At 41.8% G+C, this 21,697-nt stretch overlaps 1 protein-coding gene across 1 annotated transcript; it reads right to left on the bottom strand.

The window, feature by feature from the left end:
- Nucleotides 1-493: 493 nt before the first annotated feature.
- Nucleotides 494-19,544, bottom strand: C1H12orf75 (chromosome 1 C12orf75 homolog). The gene is made up of 6 exons (XM_067289875.1): nucleotides 19,451-19,544; nucleotides 11,769-11,793; nucleotides 5,148-5,183; nucleotides 3,917-3,996; nucleotides 3,080-3,115; nucleotides 494-1,589 (listed from the first exon to the last, which is right to left on the bottom strand). The coding sequence occupies exons 1-6, from the start codon at nucleotides 19,491-19,493 to the stop codon at nucleotides 1,579-1,581; spliced, it is 231 nt and encodes a 76-aa protein (XP_067145976.1). The 5' UTR covers nucleotides 19,494-19,544; the 3' UTR covers nucleotides 494-1,578.
- Between the last annotated feature and the right edge of the window lie 2,153 nt (nucleotides 19,545-21,697).

Raw genomic sequence — 21,697 nt, 5'->3', positions numbered from 1 at the left:
TTTCTTTGTCTTTGCTGTAGGATGAAGAGGTTGAGCACAAGCTGCATATTTGTCTTTGGGAGCTGGAAGCTTGAAAGCATTGATAAACCAAGCAGCAGAGTTTTGAAGAATTTCAGTAATTAGTATAACAAACTATAGTATAAAGTATAAAAGAGGACAAGCATGGAATATTTTAGAAATACTTCTTTCTATGAGCCTGGCACGAAACAAACCATAGTTTGTTTTAAAGCCAAAGCTGCAAGAAATCATGGTCAATGGTTGCTCATTAGTCTTAACAGATATTGGTGAAACTGGCAGGAATTTCAAGGTTCTCAGCATTTCACTTCTTCATGTCCAAATGTTTCTAGCTTACCTTTTTTTTTTTATTATTCTTAAATGGTCATTAATCTACTGAAATACATTAATGGGGTGGCTTTTTTTTTTTTTTTAAGTGTATGCCATATTGTGTCCTATTTAAAAAAAAAAAAAAGAGTTTGACAAAAGAATTATGCAAAATGCTTTAATAATTTAAATACATGTTCAGCCATATGGAAATGTACAATTTGTTTTATGTTCCTGCAGGAAACTTACAGTTGTTATGAACTTAATGACTTTTAAAACAACCCATTCATCATTTAATACAACAAACTGCTGAAGTAATAAGAACACACATTCTGTTACAATTTGCCAAACTTGAGATGCTTAGAGAAGAACTGGGGACACAAAACTCAGATATTGATCAAAACTCCTCTACAGTTCAGGAGGATGCAACACTGGGTTTTGGTCTAACTCTCTCTGACAATACCATCATGTCATTCTTACACAAGGAAATGTCGTTAATATTACACAGAATGGAAGACATAACATAATAGCTTGGTTGATGAGTATTTTTTCCATGTAAAGCTTTATAAAAGAGAAAGAGCTGAAGAAAATAACAACAGACATGTACATATTACAATGAAGTACGCTGTTCTTATTTAAATAAATTTCCTGGAGCAATAATATCTTTTTAAAAGGTGAAAATTAAACACTAATATTTGTTTCACTGTATAAAAGTGACAGTAGTAATTATAAAGAACCTGATGGTCTTATGTCTATTTCTTCCTATTCTTAAGTTTTCAAAGCAAAAATATTAAAATTTGCAATATTACCAAAAAGATGCAAACCTGTCAAATATATTACTCTGAAGTAAATTAACAATTAATTTATAGGAACCTACCATAGGAACTATTAAGTGGACAGTAGTAATGATTTTCTATATAAAATCTGTCAAAAATTGTTGGAGAAAATATACGACGTGTAGCTGATAGCTGATGAGATCTGCGATATGGCCAAAGGGAAATAAGTTGCAGATCATTAAAGTTAGCTGTTGTTCAGAAATATCCACGAGTTCATCAGTTTCATTTTTCACTGGATAACAGCAGGCAGTTTCCATAATGCAACCATCATAGCAAAGTCATTCAATGCAGTACTTTAAGCTTTACCTGTAGTTGCAACTTGCAACAGTTTCAGCTTTTTGGTGCTCTGAACGGTCTTGCTGTCTGGAAGGCTACATAAATATAAAAATCTCCAGCAGAAAGACAACTTTCTCCTAAGGTCTTAGCAGAGGACTGATAGAAAAAGAAAGAAAGAAAGAAAGAAAGAAAGAAAAGAGTAAAAAGGTTTAGCTGGCCTGGTAAAGCACTACTGCAGGACAATAACACTCTATACATAAACCAGCTACCCAGGTCTCGGTTAGAAGCTGAGAAATCGTGGGTCTGTGCCTTCCAGATGCACAGGCACATAAACAAACTTATGGAGCTCACAGGACCCTTTATAGGTTTAAAGCTGCTCGTAGGTGTAAGTCTTTGCAAGGTCAGGCCCTGAATCAGCAGCCAAGCCCTGATCTTGTACCTATGGAGCCCAACCGCACTTTCAACTGTCTTGAATAGCAAAAGTCAAGGCATAGATCCTGCCCAACCTCAGGCATTTATTAAACCAGGGCCAAATTAACGCAGACTTCATTCAGCAGTCACGGGAGGAAAAATGAGCCTCGAGAAGTTGCTTCAGCCTTGACCAGATCAAGGGTGACGCTGTTCCTAGCCCGGACATCTCAGCTAGGTCCCCCGGATTAGGTGTGATGTCCAACTGCAGGTTTCCCAGTATAGGAGTGCTCCTAGCAGAGCCCATATAGGATTCGCATGATTAGAGATGATCAGTATATGTGTTTTGCTGCACTGGGCCTGCATCCAGCACTAGGACCAACCAGAACTGTTTCTGGCTCTTCATCTAAATTAGGAAAGGATTTTCTTCCTGCAAAAACAGCTGTTCATCTAAATTAGGAAAAGGTTCTACTTCCCAAGGAAAATGTTGGCAGCTTTCTAATTCCCTCCCTCCCCACCAGCTAAACACTGAAACGATCCCCTCTTCAAATTTGTCAATGTTCATTCAGTTCAAATTCTTAATGGAAACCAAGCTTGTTTTATTTTTCCTCAGCCATGTACTTATAAAGCACTTTTTTATTTATTTAGTTAAAACTCTTAGGTCAGAAATAGAGCCAATGATAAATTTTCACTACCTTATTCTGGACAGTGGAGGACGAAAATTTTCCATATCAGTCAGAGAGCCCCAGTAGGTTATTTAGCATTTACCTAACTTTGCTCCGGTCCTTGTGGTGGGCCCAAAATGGAGCAAAGCGACTCTAACTGCAAATCACTGGCTCCCGGCAAAAGCTTTGCCTCCATGGACCCCAGTCTGTGCAATGCTGAGCATACCCGACCTCTCCCGTGAGAGGTCTCAGTACCACTGCCGGACTAGCAGTGGTGTGGTTGGGGGTGAACACGAGTACACCTGATTTCTATTCATTCCCAGTACAGGTAATACAGTATTGCCTTGCTTCTCACCAGTCTACCTGGAACAGCAAGCCGGTGACTTTACCCACCTTCTAATTTATGCCTGTGCCACTGAAAGGTGGGCTGTGGTTTTGCCTTTAGAAGAGTTACACAGCAATTGTAATTATAACTGGATAAGTCCCAGACTGCCTGATAGCAGCACAAGGAATATTGCCACTTTTCCAACTAATACATGCCAAACACATAACATTAATTAAATCATACTGTACCTCCAGCTGTTTGCATCTTGGTGCGTTTATTTCCTTCTAATCTTAATTAGAAAACAGAAGGTAAAGATGGTTAAAACATTCTAACGTATCACTAATTTAAAGCACCATTCAACAAAGCATGCAGCGAAGTTACTACTGTTCCAAATACATATACTGTTATTATGGTTAATAGTGTTATTGTTCTTCACTTTTTGCATGGCAACAAGCTTTGGAAGCTCCAGTCAGTGACTGAACTCAGTCGTGTATATATGTGACAGCAGTATTTTGTTGTGTTAAATCTAAAAAATATTATATGATTTCATAAATATACATTTATATCTTGTCTGTTAAGTACCTACAAACCTAATGCTCATTCCCACTGCTCAAAAATATAAAATGGGGGAAAAAAAACAATTTGCACTGGGTTTCATACAAGAACAGAAATACATCTGAAAGCAAGCACTTACTAACTTTGCTTATTGGAATTTGCCACAGTGCAAGTAAACACCTTCAAAACTATAAATAGTGCTAAGGCTCTGCAAGTGCATATATCACAGCCTCTAAATTGTAACTGGGTTTTGTTTTCTTTGAATTCACAGAGCACTCGGAGCACGGAGAAGCTGTTCAGAAGACAATGTACCACATTGTGAGTGTCTGCTCCATGATCTTTCTTCAAAAGTAGGTGTGTTAAAATTTCACTAACTGGGAACAATCACTTTAACAATTATAAATAGCTCCACTGCCTTAAGAGGCTCCAAGGCTGTTCAGTCTGTCTGAAATAATCATTGATTTTTAAAGGATAATGGATCAAATTAGACTGAGAACACAGGAGAAATGCAACAGGCGACCTTCAAATACCTTTAGGTGCAGCTTTTGTCTGACTGGAAACCATGGCAGTCGCATCCGATGGCAGACCAACATAAACACCACCATAGTTCCTGATTTAAAGAAACAATTAAAGAGATATCAGAGCTTAATTCAAACACCTCTCCCTGTAATGTCGACAGCACACAGCAGCGTTACAAGGACCATGGACACTCAGAAAGGAGGCACCTCCACAGGCACTGTCAGAGGAGTCCTCCTTTCTCATGGCTACTGGGAAGGTGCATTTTAAGTGCAGCACCCTTTGCTAAGGTGGAGCCTTTGCCGGGCAAACGAAAAGCTTGATGATGGCTGTTATTCTTGAGAGGGATCCAAAGCTGTGAAATGAACTAATTGTTTTTCACTCAAGTTCCTAATATTTTTCATTAAATCCCAACTTTCTTCTCACAGTAAACCCCACCTGCACAGCTTCTTCTACCCACCCAATATCCATTTGAGGACAAAGCCAATCTGACAGTCATGTACAACACTGAGACTATTTCAGCACTTCACTTCAGCTAATGCACCAATTAAACAGCACTTTGACCTCTCTTAGTTAATAAAAAGGACCTGCATCTCCTTTCTTAGGGTCACACTTGGAGAAAACTGTTAGTAGGAGGGAGCATGAGGGTGTCAGGTACCTTCATAGCCCAATCTTCTCCCGTTCACTGCCTTACAGAGTGTATTTTCTGGCTCCAAAACCTCAGTGGAAGGCAGCGACTGATGCAACAAGGTGGAAAACTGGGTCCTTGCCTGGAGCTCCTTGTGGAGACTCACTTCATGCTGCTCTGATGGGTTGGGTGCTACATGAATCACGCCTCCTCCAGGCCTCGAGGCTCCGAGTGATTTCTGATGCATTTGACGATAGAATCACACCTCCTGCTGATTTCCAGCCCAGCAGAGATTTCCCACGCGTGATAGCGCAAACCAGTAGAGCTGGTATGAAGGCAGAGATCACCAGCATCGCGGCCTTTCTCTAGCAGATCACCTACAGCTGCAAGATAATGTGCTCTTCTCTCAGTGAAAATCCTTCCCCCAGCTCAATTCAGGGGGGTGGGGGGAAATCCGTACTGGGCTCTGCATGAGATTTCCTACACTTTTTTTTTTTTTTTTTTTAATTTCTCCGTTTGCAGGAGACGGATTAAGAGGAGGAAAGGAAGGATGCACATCTGGTGGCAGAACTCAGTGCCATCTACTTGAAATAAAGCCAGTCCTGTCCAGCACCTACCTCCTTTTGTCATCATCTGATACGGATTCTTCTGCTCTGTAACATCAGAAAAAAAAAAAAAAAGAGCTTGTTAGCAAACAGTTTCTTTCAGATATTCCATCGCTATCTGGGTAGATTCAGGGGCAGGAAAAGAAGGGGAGTATGACTGATGCCAGATTAATTCGGGTCATCCACAATTCATTAAAATGTTTACATAGACACAAAAAGAGAGAATGACAATTTACCAATCTAATGCAAAGAAAGAACAGGACTGACAATAGGTGCAGCTTACTTTTCATGGCCTCTGCCAGGGATGCCTGAAAGTAGGTTTGGGAGCTGAAGCTGGCAAATTAACCCTCTTCCTGAGTCCCCACACTGCATAAAAGGCTCCACACAACAGCAACAAGTCTAGGCTACCATTCCTCCATGAGAGGGCTGAAAGGGACTGCGCGTCCATGCTAGCATGGGAGCAAGCTTGGAAAGATGGATTTTCATAACAGTTATGCTAAAACATATTACAGAACCTCTCTGTAAAATGACGTACTGCAATTACTCAAGTCAGATTTGTTTGCAAACCAAATAACTCTGTCATTAATTCCTTATAAACGAGCAATAACATTCCTTTTACCTTTATGGTGAAATCACAGTACAGTCTGTAGATCAATAGCGAGTCACTGGAAGTTTGACTCCCCCTATCAGAGTACTGTCCAGTGTAGCTGAACCAGGCCAGGGGATAAAGTAATGGGCACCAAGTGTGAAGACAAATGGAGTAAGAAAAAGATAAAAATTGTATTCTTACTCTCTGAGGATATAATGCTTGTGCCACAGCCCCAGCATCTGTGCCCCAGCATTAGTCCTCACCCAAACCACTCACCCAGCTTTTATCAAATATTTGAACCTTGAGCTCTGCTTGCTTGCATGCCTGGGTATGGATTGGGACAGCAGCTGCACCTCGGCTTGGTCTGCAGCTACCAACTTAGCAATAAAAATAGAGGCAAGATAACCTGAGAGCTGATAAACCCACAAACACCCATCATCCCCTCCCTACAACAGTGCAGGGGGGACCTGCCATAATGGCTCAGGAAGGACCCTGCACCACAGCTGCTCAGGGAGTTGTGACATAGGGCCTCAGCAGTGCCTGGAGAAGCGTGCAAGCCATGCGGGGAGCACCACGGCCCAAGGAGGCCTCTGCTGTGGAAATGCTCATGCATGGACTAAATTCACCCAGATATGCCCCATGAAGAACAAACTGCCTGGGATATGGGATCAATGCAAAGATAGTCTCCATCATGAGCCCATCTGTGAATTTCTGATCTGCTCCCCAGGCAATAAATCAGAGCTGGCCGTTACCCAGTGTTAGGGCTAAAACCATACTGTAGCCTCGAAAGGCATTTCTGAACTATGATATTGAACAATAATGTATAACATTTCTCATTATAATTTACCTATTCTAAAAGGTAAATGTGTCTTCTGTATGCTGTGACTGATCCCTGAAGTCAAGGTGGTTCAAAGAACAGGGAGCTCGTAGCAGGATACAGCCTTAAAGGCAGGGAGGTGCCCCTTAGACCTCCATCAGCACTCCCATACAAGGGTAGTAAATGCCATAAAAATGTTGCTACTAGTTGGAAATATTCTCCTCACCATTCTCTTCATTCTAAGCAGCATCCTTTCTGCGCCACCACAATGACTAGGGATACACAGGTCTTTTTAATGCTAGAGGTCTGGTGTAAATCTAAGTATGTTGCAGTTGTGCTAAATGCTATTCATGCAGTGCATACCAGTGTCAGGTGTGAACTAGCTAGTCTACTGCCTTCTTATGTCTCATTGCTCAAAGACAGAGTGAGCGCTAAGCTCCTTACTCTCCAGCCTACCTGCTGCTCCTCTAGAGGAGCTAGCGCCGTTTCAGAAGTCATTTCCCTCTCTCCTCTGACTCCGTACAGCTGTGTTGCAGCCCTCATGCATGCAGCCGTAAAAATGCAGATTCCTTTCCTTGAGGACTACGAGCTCTGTCTACTGAGACTACTGAGCTCTGTCCTAGTGTAGTCCAATTCCAGCCGAAGAAAGTGGAAAGCAGGCGCATATCAATGGGTAGAACTGAGCCATGTATTTTTAGAAAAAAATGACACCACTTTAAGAAACGGACTTTGGTTCCAAAAGATCACAAACAATCATTTCTGTTGAACCAACTGAATGTGTCACAGGATTGATTTTCTCATACAGCTAGAAACATTTTCTATAATCCAGATTGCCCATTATCCAGAGAAAAGAATCCTTTAAAAGTGCTGGCAACTTCATGTGTAGATCAAAGCCTCTAAAATAGAGTTGTAAGAGTAATAATCGATAATGTCCAAACAGAAGTTAATGTCAATGCCAAGAAAAAAGCTTCTACTAGGCAACAGGGCTGTTTTCTTCCATGCCAGAAATGTTTTGCAATGTGGCATCACTGGGCCAGTACTCTCTTTCTCTCGCCATAACAAATTATCCAGGTCTATGATTAAGCAGACTAATTTTTTACACATTTTGATTTCTTCCTTTCCTTTTAATAGTTACAAATCAAAGTCTAGTTTTGCGATACCTTTTCCCTTAAATGCACAACAGCAAATACAGTCTGGGATTGAATGGGCCACAACTCTCAGGCTGAGGGATGACTGAGTGCAATCTGTTGCAGTCCTAGTAGGAAAAAAAGGGATGAATGGGAAGAGGAAAACATGGAGATGTGAAAGGGGAAAAAAAGAAAAATTCTGGTGATGACACTTAAGGAAGAAGCTGTTTTCCACTGCTTTCTGGGGACTCATTAGCAATGTGGGAGGGAGTGCTGCTCCAAATTATGCATTATGCATATTTATACATCTCTTGCCTTCATACCCTGTAGCTTAAGGCACCATTTTGAAAGGTGCCCGCTAGTCTCCTGTCTTCAGATTTCCAGGTGCCAGCTGAGGCATTGAGCTAGATTCTTACTCTGGGCTCCAGCTGCAGGAGCAGGATGGCTACAGGGCTGCGACGATAATGTCCAAACACTCGACCTTGTGGAAATGAGAATGGAAAGAAGCTCCTTTGCTTTTGGCAGTGCTGTGACGGCCGCACCGCCCATCCTGACGGAGAATCAGGAATGGGGGAGTCCAGCACAACCTCTTTCTCTGCCTCTAACATGCCTCTAGCTCCTTTTTATGTAAGAGAGGGGGCAAGAAGCTAGCATCGAAAATATCTCATGCTGCATCAAAGAGCTCCCATCTACAGCGTTTTCCAGGAAGAGCAAGCTACTATAAGCTTTTTTTTGTGCCAGGAACAGACAAAATGAACTTAACAGGCTAGACAAAACAGTCCAACCTATTTTGTACCGATCTGCCACTGGGTCATTGCATCTTCCCTCAGATGTTGACCTCTACTGCAAGAGAACTGAGATTGTATTGTAAGCACGTAGCTTAGATGGAGTCCTGTAGCTGGTAGGTGGGTTTAACAGCCAGTCCACATAACAGCCTTCTCTTTTCAGCTAGAAGAAATGTATCTTTTGCTAAGCATTTGTCTTCCCCAAGAGGCTTCCTGTCATCCTGGTAAATTTTGAAAAATATATTTGGTCTTTTAATTGTAGGTTTTTACATCCATCAGTTCTGTGTCCATCTGATGACAAAAAGCAGCTGCCGTTTTTCAGATAATATTTTGAACATAAGATGACAGGCATCCACATTAATTCATTTCATCCACATTTTTCTTATCTCAGCTTTTATGATTTTGTTCACGGTGAGCTCTGGCATTATAAGGACTCTTTCTGGAAGCATGCAGTAGTCCCACTTGAAACAATTCACTAAACTTTGTACATGTGGCAAATTTCATCTCCATAGTTCCTGAGCATTTCTTGGGATAACACTTCATGGATTTCTTCCTGATATTTTGAAACAACCTTGAATTCCTGTGTCCTTTCCTTACCCCTATTACTAATCTTCATCCGAACTAAGCCACGTTCTGAATATAACAGGCACTGCATTATTTTGTAGCATATATTTACTCCTCCAATATCTAAGCATTTTCAGTTAGCGGTGACATACTTTTAACTATTAGCGGGGCAGGTGAGTTGATTGAAGCTGGCCAACAGGTTCACCATCTATCTGAGGGCTGCAGTACACAGAGAGAGGTCTTGTTGCCAGATCATACGGCCTTCTTGCCGTCACACAGCACTAAATCTCAGAGTACTTTGCACGGGAAGTTAGCCTGAATCATTAGTCTGATTCTGCTGGTGGAGAAAGTCAATCCTGGAGGGCAAAGCAGCTTTCCTAGGTCACCCAGCAGAGCTAAGAGCAGGATCAAACTCTCAGTAGTCCCACCCAGCTGCTCATTCCAGGAGACCATGGCACCTTAGCAAGGAGTCGCAGTCAGGAATCAAGAAATCTCTTGAATTAAAACAACTGGTTTTTGTATTGAAAAGTACAACATAAGTGAGCATACGCCTAAGCGCTTTTCCGGACTCGGGCCAATATGATTGAAATTTGTTAGCAAAAAATAGTTATTTTTAAGAGAATTTTTTAAATCCTTAGCTGATAAAAGCAAAAAGTAAAGTAAAGTAAAAGCTTGTGTGGATTTATAATTTTAGTTAACATAAATCTTCTTTGTTCACTTTCATAAAACTAAAATAGTTTTTTCTGGTATTTCACTTCCTTTTAAAAATCTGTTGTTAAATATTAGGATGATTGATCTAGGACTTTTGTAGTCATCACTGCAGTAACTCATTAACAGGTGAGTGCTTCCTTTGTCTGAGTGGAAGGCCCAATCATGCTGTCACTCACCCAGGTTGTTCAGCTGGCTCCACTATACTTACTTGAATGAGTAATGGTTCCAGGATTGGCTGTTTTCCTTTGCTGAAGCCTGCACGAGTAATTAGTTTTTTCTAAATTAACCTGATATTTTAATAAAACCTCATTTTATAAAATTCTAGGAATTCTTTATGGGGAAAGCATTGTAAAAATTCATATGCACTCTTTTGTAGATTTCGGAGTAATGAATAGTGACTCTAACCAGTAATAATAAAAATAAAAGTAACATTCACCCCAATTATTTTTTGAAGTGTGCAGGATGATCTATCACTAATAAGTGGGATTTTCCCATTTTATGTCCTAAAGCCTTGGTCATACCAATGTTTAAACACACATAAATGCAATCCTACATACACGCATACCTTTAAGCACAGGCATGTATCTACTGAATTCATACCGTAATAGCATTTGCAATTTTAAAGTTTAAAACTACCAAAGAGCAAAGAGAGAGATGCACTTCTGAGTTAAAATACAGTCATTTAAACTGTGTAAAATGCCTGAACAATGTAAAAAGGCCCTAACAGAAATTTAAAACAGTATTTTTCTGTATATGAGAGTGTTGAGGACATGAATGCTGCAGCCTATGTCGAGAAGAGGTTCCCCATAAACTTGCCTTCCATAATTCATCTATTGTCAAATCTCTGACATTGAAGATCCAGAAAACAGATCACACAGGAAACATAGTTCTCAAGAGTATCTGGGACAACAGTATTCATCTGCCAAAGTGAGACCTGTTTTCAGTTCTCTACCATACTTTATAATGGCAAGGACAAACCTGTTGTTAAGCTCTTCCCTCCACTTGTTTATCTGACTTGACAGCCAGCACTTACTTCTACACCAGGCTTCTTCTGTCTAATTAGAGTAGTTATTCGAAATGAAGTAAATAAAATTGAAGAATGTTCCTATTGCATAATCTGAAAATCTTTCCCAGGTCCCTCAGTCTCAAACTCTAGTGGCCAATACCAAATATATGAAACAGAAGAAGGCAAAAGATAGACCTCAGGAGAACTTCTTGAATGTTATCTTCAATGGGAAAAGAACTTTACGGCTAAACGAAGCTTTTTCTGCACATTTCTGCACCAGCAAATGAAAAAATGGCTGAGAAAGGCTAATCTTTTGCTGCTTTTCTGAAAACCAGGAGTCTGCAAGAGGCAACAGGACAACAAAGGTTCAGGCCTTCCACTCTTGGAGAAAAATAGGATGGACAGCACTGCCCTCTGCTCCTAACCATCAAAGATAAGGTAGAAAAAGAGGAGCAGACAAATACCGTCTTCAGTGTGGAGAAGGTAAGGTCCATAACAACCATCACATCCTCTCCCTTCATTGGCAAAAGGGATATTATCTGCAGCTAAGATTAGAGAAGGTGGGAGCTTTCTAGAGCTCTCCAGAAGTTGGGATGGGATACCAGGTCTCTTTCAAACAGGAGAAATTTGCCTGAGGGGTTCCCTATATCCCTCACAGGACTCAGTGGAAATTTATGTGGCTGCTTCACACAAAGACATGCCCTTTGGAAAAAGGTGTACGGGGCAGGGAGGAATAGTCTGAAAAAACATGGCCATCTCTGGAAGACACAGCTCTTAACAGAGGCATATTTCTCTCTCTGCTAGAGAAACAAAAAGGGAAGATACCTGAACAAAAGTAAACAAGACATGAAGTTGTTTTGGGGACATGGGAGCTATCATTAAAAGACAATAAACTTCTGGTGGGCCTGATTATATACTGGGAGCCAGCTAAATTATGTACGTAAACTATGTATGACAAAATCTAGTATGAGGCTAATAGGACTGCAGATAAATCCAGGGTTACATGTTTGAGCAGATACATAGTAAGTACTTACACATCTTTAGTAGTCCCTGTGGCACCTAGAATGAAAAAAAAAAGGGGGCATGTTTACAAGGTAATGGCATAATCCTCTTTAAACCAACCGATACTGCAGAGTAAGCATTTTTCTGCCTTTCTATACCTCCAAATGACTTCCTTAACCATATCGTAAGAACATACAGATATAGCAACAGGCATTTTCTATTATCAGAGAACAGATTTCTCATGACTGTCTTGTTTGTCCTTAATGATTGTCTATATTATCACTTAAGTCTAACACACTTGTGTCAGGGCCAGATTCTCAGTGGGTGAAAACAGCTGGCTGCTCACGCTGCTGCAATGGAGCAGTGCCCAGCTGCACTCTCTCGGGACAAGAGCAACACAAGATAAAATTCATCTCTCTGCATTTCTTATGCCTCACTCTGCTGTCTTCTGGTGGTTTTGTCTGCAGCAAAGTCACTGCAACTAACCAAGCAGTTATTCCTGAATGTCTGTTTATGTTGTGAACATGCTGTTTGATTCAGTGACAGACGTGGCACCATGTGTGTCAAATGCTGCTCCATCCTTCCTGCCAGAAAAAAAAAGTTCTATAAAACAACTAGACAGAAATAATATAAATATTGGGACACAAACCATCCAAAGCCCCTGACATCTAAATAAATCAATCGCCCCTTAATTCATCTTGCTATTTAACAAAACACCCTAAAGACAAAAGCTATAACCTGGCTGCCTGATCTCAGAGATTGATTTTTTTGCGACTCAGCTGCTTCTTGCTGGGAGAGGAACAGTCACTCAAGTACAAACTCTTTCCTGTTTCTCCCAAGTTATTAATGCCATGTTGCTATTGCTGGTATGTCATTCAGCTGAGTAACCAGCAAATTACCCCTTCTACTAATTACACAGGCCAGGGTAGACATTAGAAAACCTTTATTTCTCTTTTTCCTCTTCCTCTTAGCACTTACAAGGAAAAGACTAGCTGAGCTCAAACTGAAAAAAAATACAGCTGTCAATCCAAAAGATTTTATGGATTTGGAGGGGTGGGGGTTTGTCTCAGGCATGGCTCTTCATCTCTTGGAAAACTATTTTTTTCTTTTGCTGCTGAAAAATATCTATAAACAGCAAACATCTTTATCTCATCTCATTCTGGTGTGTGAGAATATGCCTTCAGTGCCCTGATTTTAAACCCACAGAGGAAGAAGCAGTGCTGCAAGGCCTTCCAGCACTATCTACCTGAATGGACTTCTTGAACAGTAGGAAATGGTAGGTATGCCTCTCTTTACAGCCTACTCCTGAGCATAATTTCACTTTCAATTCCTATTACTTGACTATCCCTCCTTCTCCCAGCAGCAATGTAGACTGGGCTTGTGCAAGACACCACACATTTCTTTTGTTAATATTGCTTCCAGAGTCAGCAAGATCTCAGTATGGCTATATGCATCAGCAGAAACTCTTCATTAAGTTGGAGGGACTTCTTCTATGTATAAGCTCAGCTCCTCACTTTAAAACTTTGTTCTGAGGCTTTTTGGCTCTACAGACATTTCTACGTGGTACCACGTATGACCCACCCACCCCTATCTTAAACGTGTCCAAATTCTTGCATTGTGGTGCTGCATGAAAGCTTGATCACAGCTGACTTGGTGAGATGTCCTCTGCTACACAGGCTAGTTTATTCAGAGTTAGCTCAGCCATATATCTTCCAGATGCCACCCTGCACATCTAGACAAACCCTAGGTGTTAGCAACACCTCAGGCAACACACATGTTGGAAGGCCTAGCTCCATCACTGTAGCTAGCAGGATCGGTTTTTTAGAAGTCTCTTTAGAGGCAAGAAAAAGGCATGTCTTTCCTCAGCAGAGCTGCACAGCAAAATCACAAACTCTCGCTAAGACTTGTCATAGAATTCTAGAAATCTGACGCTTACTGGAAAACTCTGGGAAGGGGAAGAAAAAAACCCAAAACTATTCTTGCGCTTTGCCTGTTCTTGCATCAGAACCATAACTTTCTCACTTTCACGCATCAGCCTAAGTTCACTGCAAACACAATCAATTTCTGCAAAAAGGTTCATGGTCCTTTGTGATTCCTTTGGCAAGCCTATCCTGAGTCTGAGCCAGGGTCTCAGGGGTTTGGGTCTTGATTTGAAAGACTAACACCTGCCTTGCAGGAAGCCTAACAAAGAGTGAAAAGAGCGTGACCTGCAAACTGAAACCTTAGCTGGGGGTGAAGAACTGTGTGTCTACAGCACTTCTACATTTCTCAATGGATCTACTCAAATTCTAGTCACTAGGCAAGCACGCTTTAATGCCATATCCATGTTCGGTGCAGAGACCCATGCATCACCTCTCACAGAGAGCAGCATGGAAGCCAGCTCCAGACTTTTTATTCAGGACTGCACTCACGCTAACAAGTCCAGCTGGCAGGCAGACTTTACAGTAAATGCACATGAGCATGCTGGGACTGGAGCTGTCTCTCAGACCCATCAGCTTGGGCTTCATACAGAGCTACACAGCTACGAGCCTGTGTTTGAGCAAGGAGAGGCACCGCTTGCACTCGGACACCTTGTGGGGTTTGTTTCTTTTGACATTAAGAGAGCGTACCACAGCTGAATCTCGGTACAGCTTTCTGAAATGCACCTCACAGAAAAACAGTAAGAGAGCTATGATAAAAACAAATTCACTTTGTAACATACAAGTTTTATTACTTTCATAAACACAAAAAATCAGGTTCTTCTCACTTCCACTGATGAGGTTCTATTGATTTCAGGGATGTTATTTCTCATTTTACTAGCAAAAATGGAACAAGACTTTGGTCCAAATTCACTTGAGTACCATTAAAGTATCTGAATAGAGACCTGAAAGTATTTCCAGTTCATAAAAAAGCTTTCTTGCTGGAAGAGGTCTGAGCTTAAGAATGAAAGTCAATTCAGTTAGCTTGCCCAGCCCCATCTTTATGTAAAAGCTAATATGACTTTCTTCATTATGGAATCTGAACCCTCCATATGCACAGATTTTATTTCACAAGGGACCCAAGTTACATCCCGGTTTGTACAAACACGTTTGTTTTTTAAGACCAGTTCATTCACCCTCACTCCTGTTACTTCACTGGCATGTTTCTCCAACTCTTCCATGTTTGGCATGCAACACTATTTTATAACTACTCAAGTTCGTCCTGTCAGAAGTCCAGGCAAAGAATCTTGTCTACTACTGCTTCACAAACCATGCATAGCTATTCCACAGCAGTAAGATTTAATGCCGTGGTAGCCATGAGGTTTTAAAAATATGACTTGGAAAAAGGTCCACATACTTGAAAGCTTGTCCATTTCTTCAGCTATACCAGTTTGGACTGAAAAAAGGTAGCACTTGCCCTACAAACCTTGAAAGGCTCGCACTGGTTGCTACCCTCAAAGCCTGTTTTGCAACGTGGTTGATGGGTATGCTCAAAGAGTGCAGGCAGCAGTGACCAGAAGAAACCTGGATCATTTCCCTTACCTAGCAAGGAAGACGGAGGAAACCTGAGGAATCACTCTTACGGGGAATGCATTTCTTGCCCTGCAGATCTATGAAAGATAGAGCCGAACCCCGGGTGGGCTCACTAGCTTCACGCCCCTCCTTCCTCCAGCAATTTCCAAAACCTGCCTCGCAGCAACAGGCCAAGGTAGCCAGGGATCCGCATCCCCAAAGGATAGGAAGTATTGAGCTTTCCTGAATGACCTCGCTGCTTACACAGCTACACAGTAGGACCGTAGCTGCATTTGGGCACCTCACAGCTGCAGGAGGAGGAGAAGGAGGAGGAGGAGGAGGAGTACAGCATGGGAATAAAGGAGGCACATTCAGACTTTCCCAGCTCTGAACATGAGTGATTACAAAAGAAAAGCAGTCTTTGTCTAGACTGGAGCTGTCATCCCTCAAAGAACATCACATTTACACAGTCACAAACGAAGAAGGACAAAAAGATATCCCAAAGCATCTTCCATTCAGCGGGATGGGTCTTGCACTTTCAAAACAACAGCAGCCTGTTGCTGGCATCCCTGCAGGATTTCAGTAATTGCAGGACAAATGCAAAAGATGGTTGGAAGAAACTGATAGCCGCAGAGAATATTCCTCTGTGCTGAGAAATACATCAGGAGCCAAGGTGGAAGATGAAATCTTCAGAAAAACATGAAAAGGGTGAGAGACAACCAAACACTTACATGAATGCATGGATACAAAATATGCAAGTATCTGACCTTTAGAGCAGATTATGAAACATTTTTCCATTAATTATTAACAAACATCTTCCTATAATATTTTCTTGCAAATACTTCAAATTATAACAAAAAGGAAATCAAAAACTGAAAATTACCCATACACATATGCAACAGTTAAGATTACAATTGAATTTTCTATTATATGCTCTCTTCTGATTTGCTCAAAAAAAAGGAACATGGAACCAAATCCTAATGTTAATGGATTTATTACAGATTTACCTCAGTGTAACTGAGAATAGAATTTACTCAATTTACCTCAAATTGATTACTTCAACTCATCAAGTGGCAGTTTAGTACAGAAACATGACTTGATCAAACATCAATTTTAAAAATTAGTTGGATTTTAAATAGTATGTCAGAATGGTTTCCCAGGCCTTCCACCAGACTTAAAGTTAATAAATCTATTTCAGCTTGGTGGGAAAATTCTTCTTCACTGAAATTTGGCTGTATTTTAAGCTTCCTGCAGACTAACAGGTTCTCTCTATATTTAAATGAAGGCTAGAGTGCCAGCCTCCACTGAATACCTTAATTTAAGGTGCTGTCATTCCTACCACAATTGATACAGAAAAGAGGAGGCAGTTAGAAAGAAAATTGTTAGTGGAGGCAACACCAGAATGAAGGGAAATCCCTTAACTCAGGAAAAAGCAAATTAATGTTTAAGGGCATATTAAAGAACAAAAAAGAAGAGCTATTTTGGAACTTCTAAAACATCAGGAAATAACATTACAGAAGCATCAGAATACGCAAAGCGAGATAACAAAACATCAGGAAAATAACAATCTGTTAACAAAAAACTTTCTATGGCTAATGGGAAATTTTAAAAATAAATATTATCCATAGTTAAGATTTCAAACAGCTGGGGAATTCAAGAAGGATGTGTATACATCAGTTTATTTGGATAACAAAAGTCGCCATTTCTCAGCTGATGAGCCTTTAGGCCTCAAATCCTTTTGCCAATGTCTGATGCATTCGAAGGGAAAGGTAAACTGTATATTATAGTCGTATTCTGGAGTCCTGCACCTCAGACAGAAATGTTATTCTAGATCACGTCTATTAGTTCAGATCCTGCAGACCACAGGACTGATAGCTCTTCTGATGTCATTCTAGCTGTGCAACAGAAGGTAATAGCATTAGCCAAACTATCATTACATATACGTCTGCTTAGGAAGAATTTAGTTAAGCTACAAAGGAAATTTTGCCAGAGTAAGAGAACAGGGACTAGCATAACATGTCTAATCTATTTTGTGAAATGTGCTACAATATTGTCCTTAGTCATATAATATGAGAGAGAGTGTTACAGGTTAATTGTAAGTTATGTACCTTGGGCTTTGACATTACTGACTGTAGAATAGTCATAACTAGCATTAGAGACATAGTCATACTGTGCAAGCCACAAAATTAATTTGTATTTACACTGTATTCATGTCTTTTGGTAAAATGTTGAGAATTACTCTTTCCCTTTAAGCTCGAGAATTCTAGTTAAAAATGGCACATCTTATCCTTCCCTTAAATAATTTATTTTTTATTAGATACACTTTATAAGGAATGTTTTCTTTTCAGGACTTGAAAGGAAAATAAACTGAAGGGGAAAATTAGATAGTAGGGGCCTGACTATCCTCCTATTTTTATTACCAATTTCTGGTTACTATAACACCATAGATTTCATATTCCTGACTTATCGCTGGTGAAAGTAAGAACAGAACTGGACCTTTCAGAGAACTATGTTTTCTTTGGGAAAGGTCTATCAGTGTAACAGTAATAATCACATTATACTTATTATGTATTTGACATGGCATTGTTGTTTTTAACCTGTGCTAAGCCTGTGGACTATTACTAAGAAGTATGCAAAAGGTTGCAATGAAAGGCAAGCTCATATTTTATGACTAACACTACAGGTAAGTTGAATTAATAAAGGGGCTGTACTTTCCAGTGGAAACAATAGCTGCCTTAAAAGCAACTGTGAACACATTTATTTAAACAAATAAACTTTTAGTTCAAAATAATGCACTAAATAATACCTTTGCCAGAGTTGGTCTATTCAGCATTTACCCATCTGTGTCCTGGAACAAGTTCTATGGGGCGGCCAGACCCCCCTTTACAGATTTGCTATCACAAAGTAACTCGGAATCATCTCAAAATGAAAAATTTTCCTCCAAACTACGTAAGCCTGCTCCAACACTTGCTCTGGTGCTTGCACCTTGCGAACATAAAACCAGGATGTGAACAAGCGTCACCCCAGCAGCGGGAAGTGACATCGGTTATATGCTGAAACAACTTCCAGTCACCGCGATTTAGGAACCAGCTAATGGGAGAGAATTAATGTGTGCAAACAAGACGGCACTAAGAAGCACTTTGGAAGTTCGAGCAGATTCAAACAATGCATCCTTTACACATGAAAGAGGCCTCTGATATATGATACCTAAAACCTAATTTATAATCATTTAACAGAAATCAAGTAAGCAATAATGGCAGAAAAGCCTCCCCCTGCCCTATGAGTGCAAAGTACAGTGTTTAGGGAGAAAATCAGCAATCCAACACACAAATACACATACATACAACTTGGAGAAGTCAATATAATTCATGCTCAGCAAGATATGCTCAATTCTGCAAATCAGGAGTAGCACCACCCAAGACAACAGACTGAAGCTCTGGGTAAAATAAATGGAAACAGTAAGAGATACAGATCCAACAATTCTTACTGGTCCTTCCTCTATTTTGCTGTAGATTTTCAAGTGATTAGGAATATAACAAAGGCATTTGAAAGATTTAATGCAGGTATTTAAATAGGTGGCAAGGTTTGCCAAGGGCAGTTAGGATGAAAAATGATTTCATAAATAAATGCTTATTTTTACAATTATTTTGTAAGCTTATTTTTATAATTATTCCATATGATGAAAGTCCTTTTATTCATTTCCTTATATTTTCTTTTTCTGGAAGGGAAAAGGAAAAAAGAGAACAACAGCTCCATCCTCCCAGACCTTCTCTCTTTTTCAAAATAACAACGCACAAATAAGGGAGCCGGCTGGACGCATCAGTCAGAGAGACGCGCTGACACGCAGGAAACCTCAACCTCGGGATATTCTCCAACTTCTCGGGCGCGCGGAGTGGCAGAAGCGGCACAAATTGGGCTCAGAAGGGGCATTCTTGGCCTTATAGGGAAGCGCAGAGGGTGCCGCTTGCATCCGCGGCCGCGCAGCGCCCTGCCCAGCCCGGCTGCTCGTCCGCAGAGGGAGCGCGGCCGGGCGCGGCGCCCCGCGGCGCCCCGCGCCCCTTCTGCGCCCTCGGCGCGGTGCGGCGCGGAGCCCGGCGAGCCGCGCCCGCGCAGGGGATGCTCGCCAGCCCCGCCGCCCCGCGCAGCCCCCGCGGCGGCGGTGCTGCGGCCAGCCCGGCCCCGCTCCGCTCCGCTCCCCCCGCGCCGCCGCCGCCGCCCCGCGCAGCGCCGCGCAGCCGCCCTACCTCGCCCGCCCGCGCCGCCGGCCGTGGAGTTGCCGCAGCCCATGGGCGCCGCCCTGCCCGGCGCTGCGCGGAGCGGTGCGGAGCGGAGCGGCGGCAGCAGGCAACCGGCGGCGGGCGGAGCCGGGTGGGAGAGATAAAGCCGCGGGGACCCCTCCTCCTCCTCCTCCTCCTCCTCCTCCTCCTCCTCCTCCTCCGCCCACCCACCAGCCGTGAACGCCGGCCCCGCGGTGCTCCCCCCGCACCGCCGGGCGCACCGCTGCAAAGCGCCTCCGCGCCTTCCCCGTTGTGAAACTGGGAGTAAGGTTAAATAGTCTCAAAAGCGTGCAGGAACCCCCGTGACCCGCCCCCCCCAACGCGTGAAACAAGCCACTGCATGCGTGCAGCGACGGTGCCCGCTGTCTCAGTCTCACGCGCTTCACGGCGCATTCGGGACGCCCCTTGCACAGGTCAACCTAAAAAACCCACCTGTGCTATCAATAACATCCGATCTGCTGTTTTAAAATTGGTCCCTTTAAGTATTTCTCTTCTTACGGAAATATGTTCACATTGAAAACTCGATAGATGGATAAGAACTACGGATTTACTGCTCCTCAACAATATCAACAGCGCAGACAGAGAAATGTGTAAGGTAGGTTTACAATGTCTGCAAGCAATCTTTTTTTCAGTTTGAAATTTGTATCATTCCCCAAAGAGAATTTGACTTATTTTCTACTAACCTGAACCTTTCTTCCATATAGAGAAGCAAAATATTTCCAAAACTTCAAGACTTCCTCTTGCTCAGCCCTTTCAAGTGACTGAAGAGCTGGAACACAATGGGTACAACTGGATACAACTGCAAATACTCAGGTTAGACATTATTGCTGCAACAAATCTGTAGCATTTACAGTGCCTCTATTTTAGTGCTCAGAAAGAGGACTTAGGGGTGTCATCTAAATACTAGTATGAAGATCACCTACACGTATTATTGATAACTGTCTTTACTACAAGAGGACCAAATATCAAACACCTTTGCCTGATCTCTCACTCTATTCAAAGAGAAGGAAAAGACATCACAGTTCTCTTGTGTGCTTCCATAAAGCACATGGTAAAAACAAACAGCTCCATAAGCAGCAGAATCGATGATGTCCGGTCTCCTATGGATGTATGCCTCGGGGAGGCACACCTGCATGTATCCTCTGATGTCTAACAAGTGGGAGCACACGGTGGAGCCGGGTGGACATCTGTAGGATCTCCCTCTGCTCACTGGCCACCTATTTTCATGACATCTGTAGAAACTCAGTATCTTCAACGTCTTGACAAATTGCCTGAGCCTGACCAACCGGTTCAAAATTTAATACGGCAGGGCTAACAGGCACACACACATGGACACACAACTCCTTCATGATGAACAACCCCAAACACACACAGAGCGGGAGAGCAGAGATTTGGCTTTAGAAAGACCCTCACAAAGGTTCGCAGCCATGCCTTCTGGATGGCCAGATTTTCAGAAGATTACATAAAAAAGAATAAATTCTCAGACTGAGCCTTCAAGTGCCAAGCAACATCCCAAAATGAATTTTTACATCAGAGTTAAGGAAGAAAGGGTTTATCAACTTTTAATGGATGCACAAGTAGAAAAGATCTCATACAGTTTTCCAATACAAAAACAAAACAAAAAAAAAACACAGCAGCCCACACTGACCATAGACTTGCCATACTGTGGAATAATCTATGAATATGGTTTTAATATATGGTTTACCAGGTGGAAGCAGTTGTGTTGAACACTGAGGCCAAGCCATCTCCTCACACATTCGAACAGATGGTTGAGAGCAGAAAATCCCCTGGAGGTGCCTTCGCACTGAACCATTACCCTGGCCACAAGCAGAAGATACAGGTCCAGCTGAGAAACCTACAGGAGTATTAGGGATACCAGGAAGACTCTGCATCTACCTTCTATCTCTGTTTTCAGTCATCTTCCAAATTTAGTGTACCATACATAAGCTGAGTGACTTATGTGCATAAATTAAGGGGTGCATTGAGTTGAGTAAGGCAAGAAACCAGAGCATGCCAGTGCTTACGCCTCCAGAGCTGGTGCTATTGGGATCCAGGGGTCTCAGGGTAAAGGGAATGTGATGCTGTATATATTGTCTTGGATTGTAATAAGTCAAACCCTCTTGAACTTTTTAAAACAAGGGGTCTAAGGCAAACTTTCTCTCTTGGCAGCTGTATTTAGGTGTCTCCCATTTCAAATGATATTATACACTTTAG

This window comes from Apteryx mantelli, chromosome 1 (assembly GCF_036417845.1).
Source record: "Apteryx mantelli isolate bAptMan1 chromosome 1, bAptMan1.hap1, whole genome shotgun sequence".
NCBI lineage: Eukaryota > Metazoa > Chordata > Aves > Apterygiformes > Apterygidae > Apteryx > Apteryx mantelli.
The sequence above is the reverse complement of the archived record's forward strand: the minus strand, read 5'-3'. Positions and strand labels throughout refer to the sequence as shown.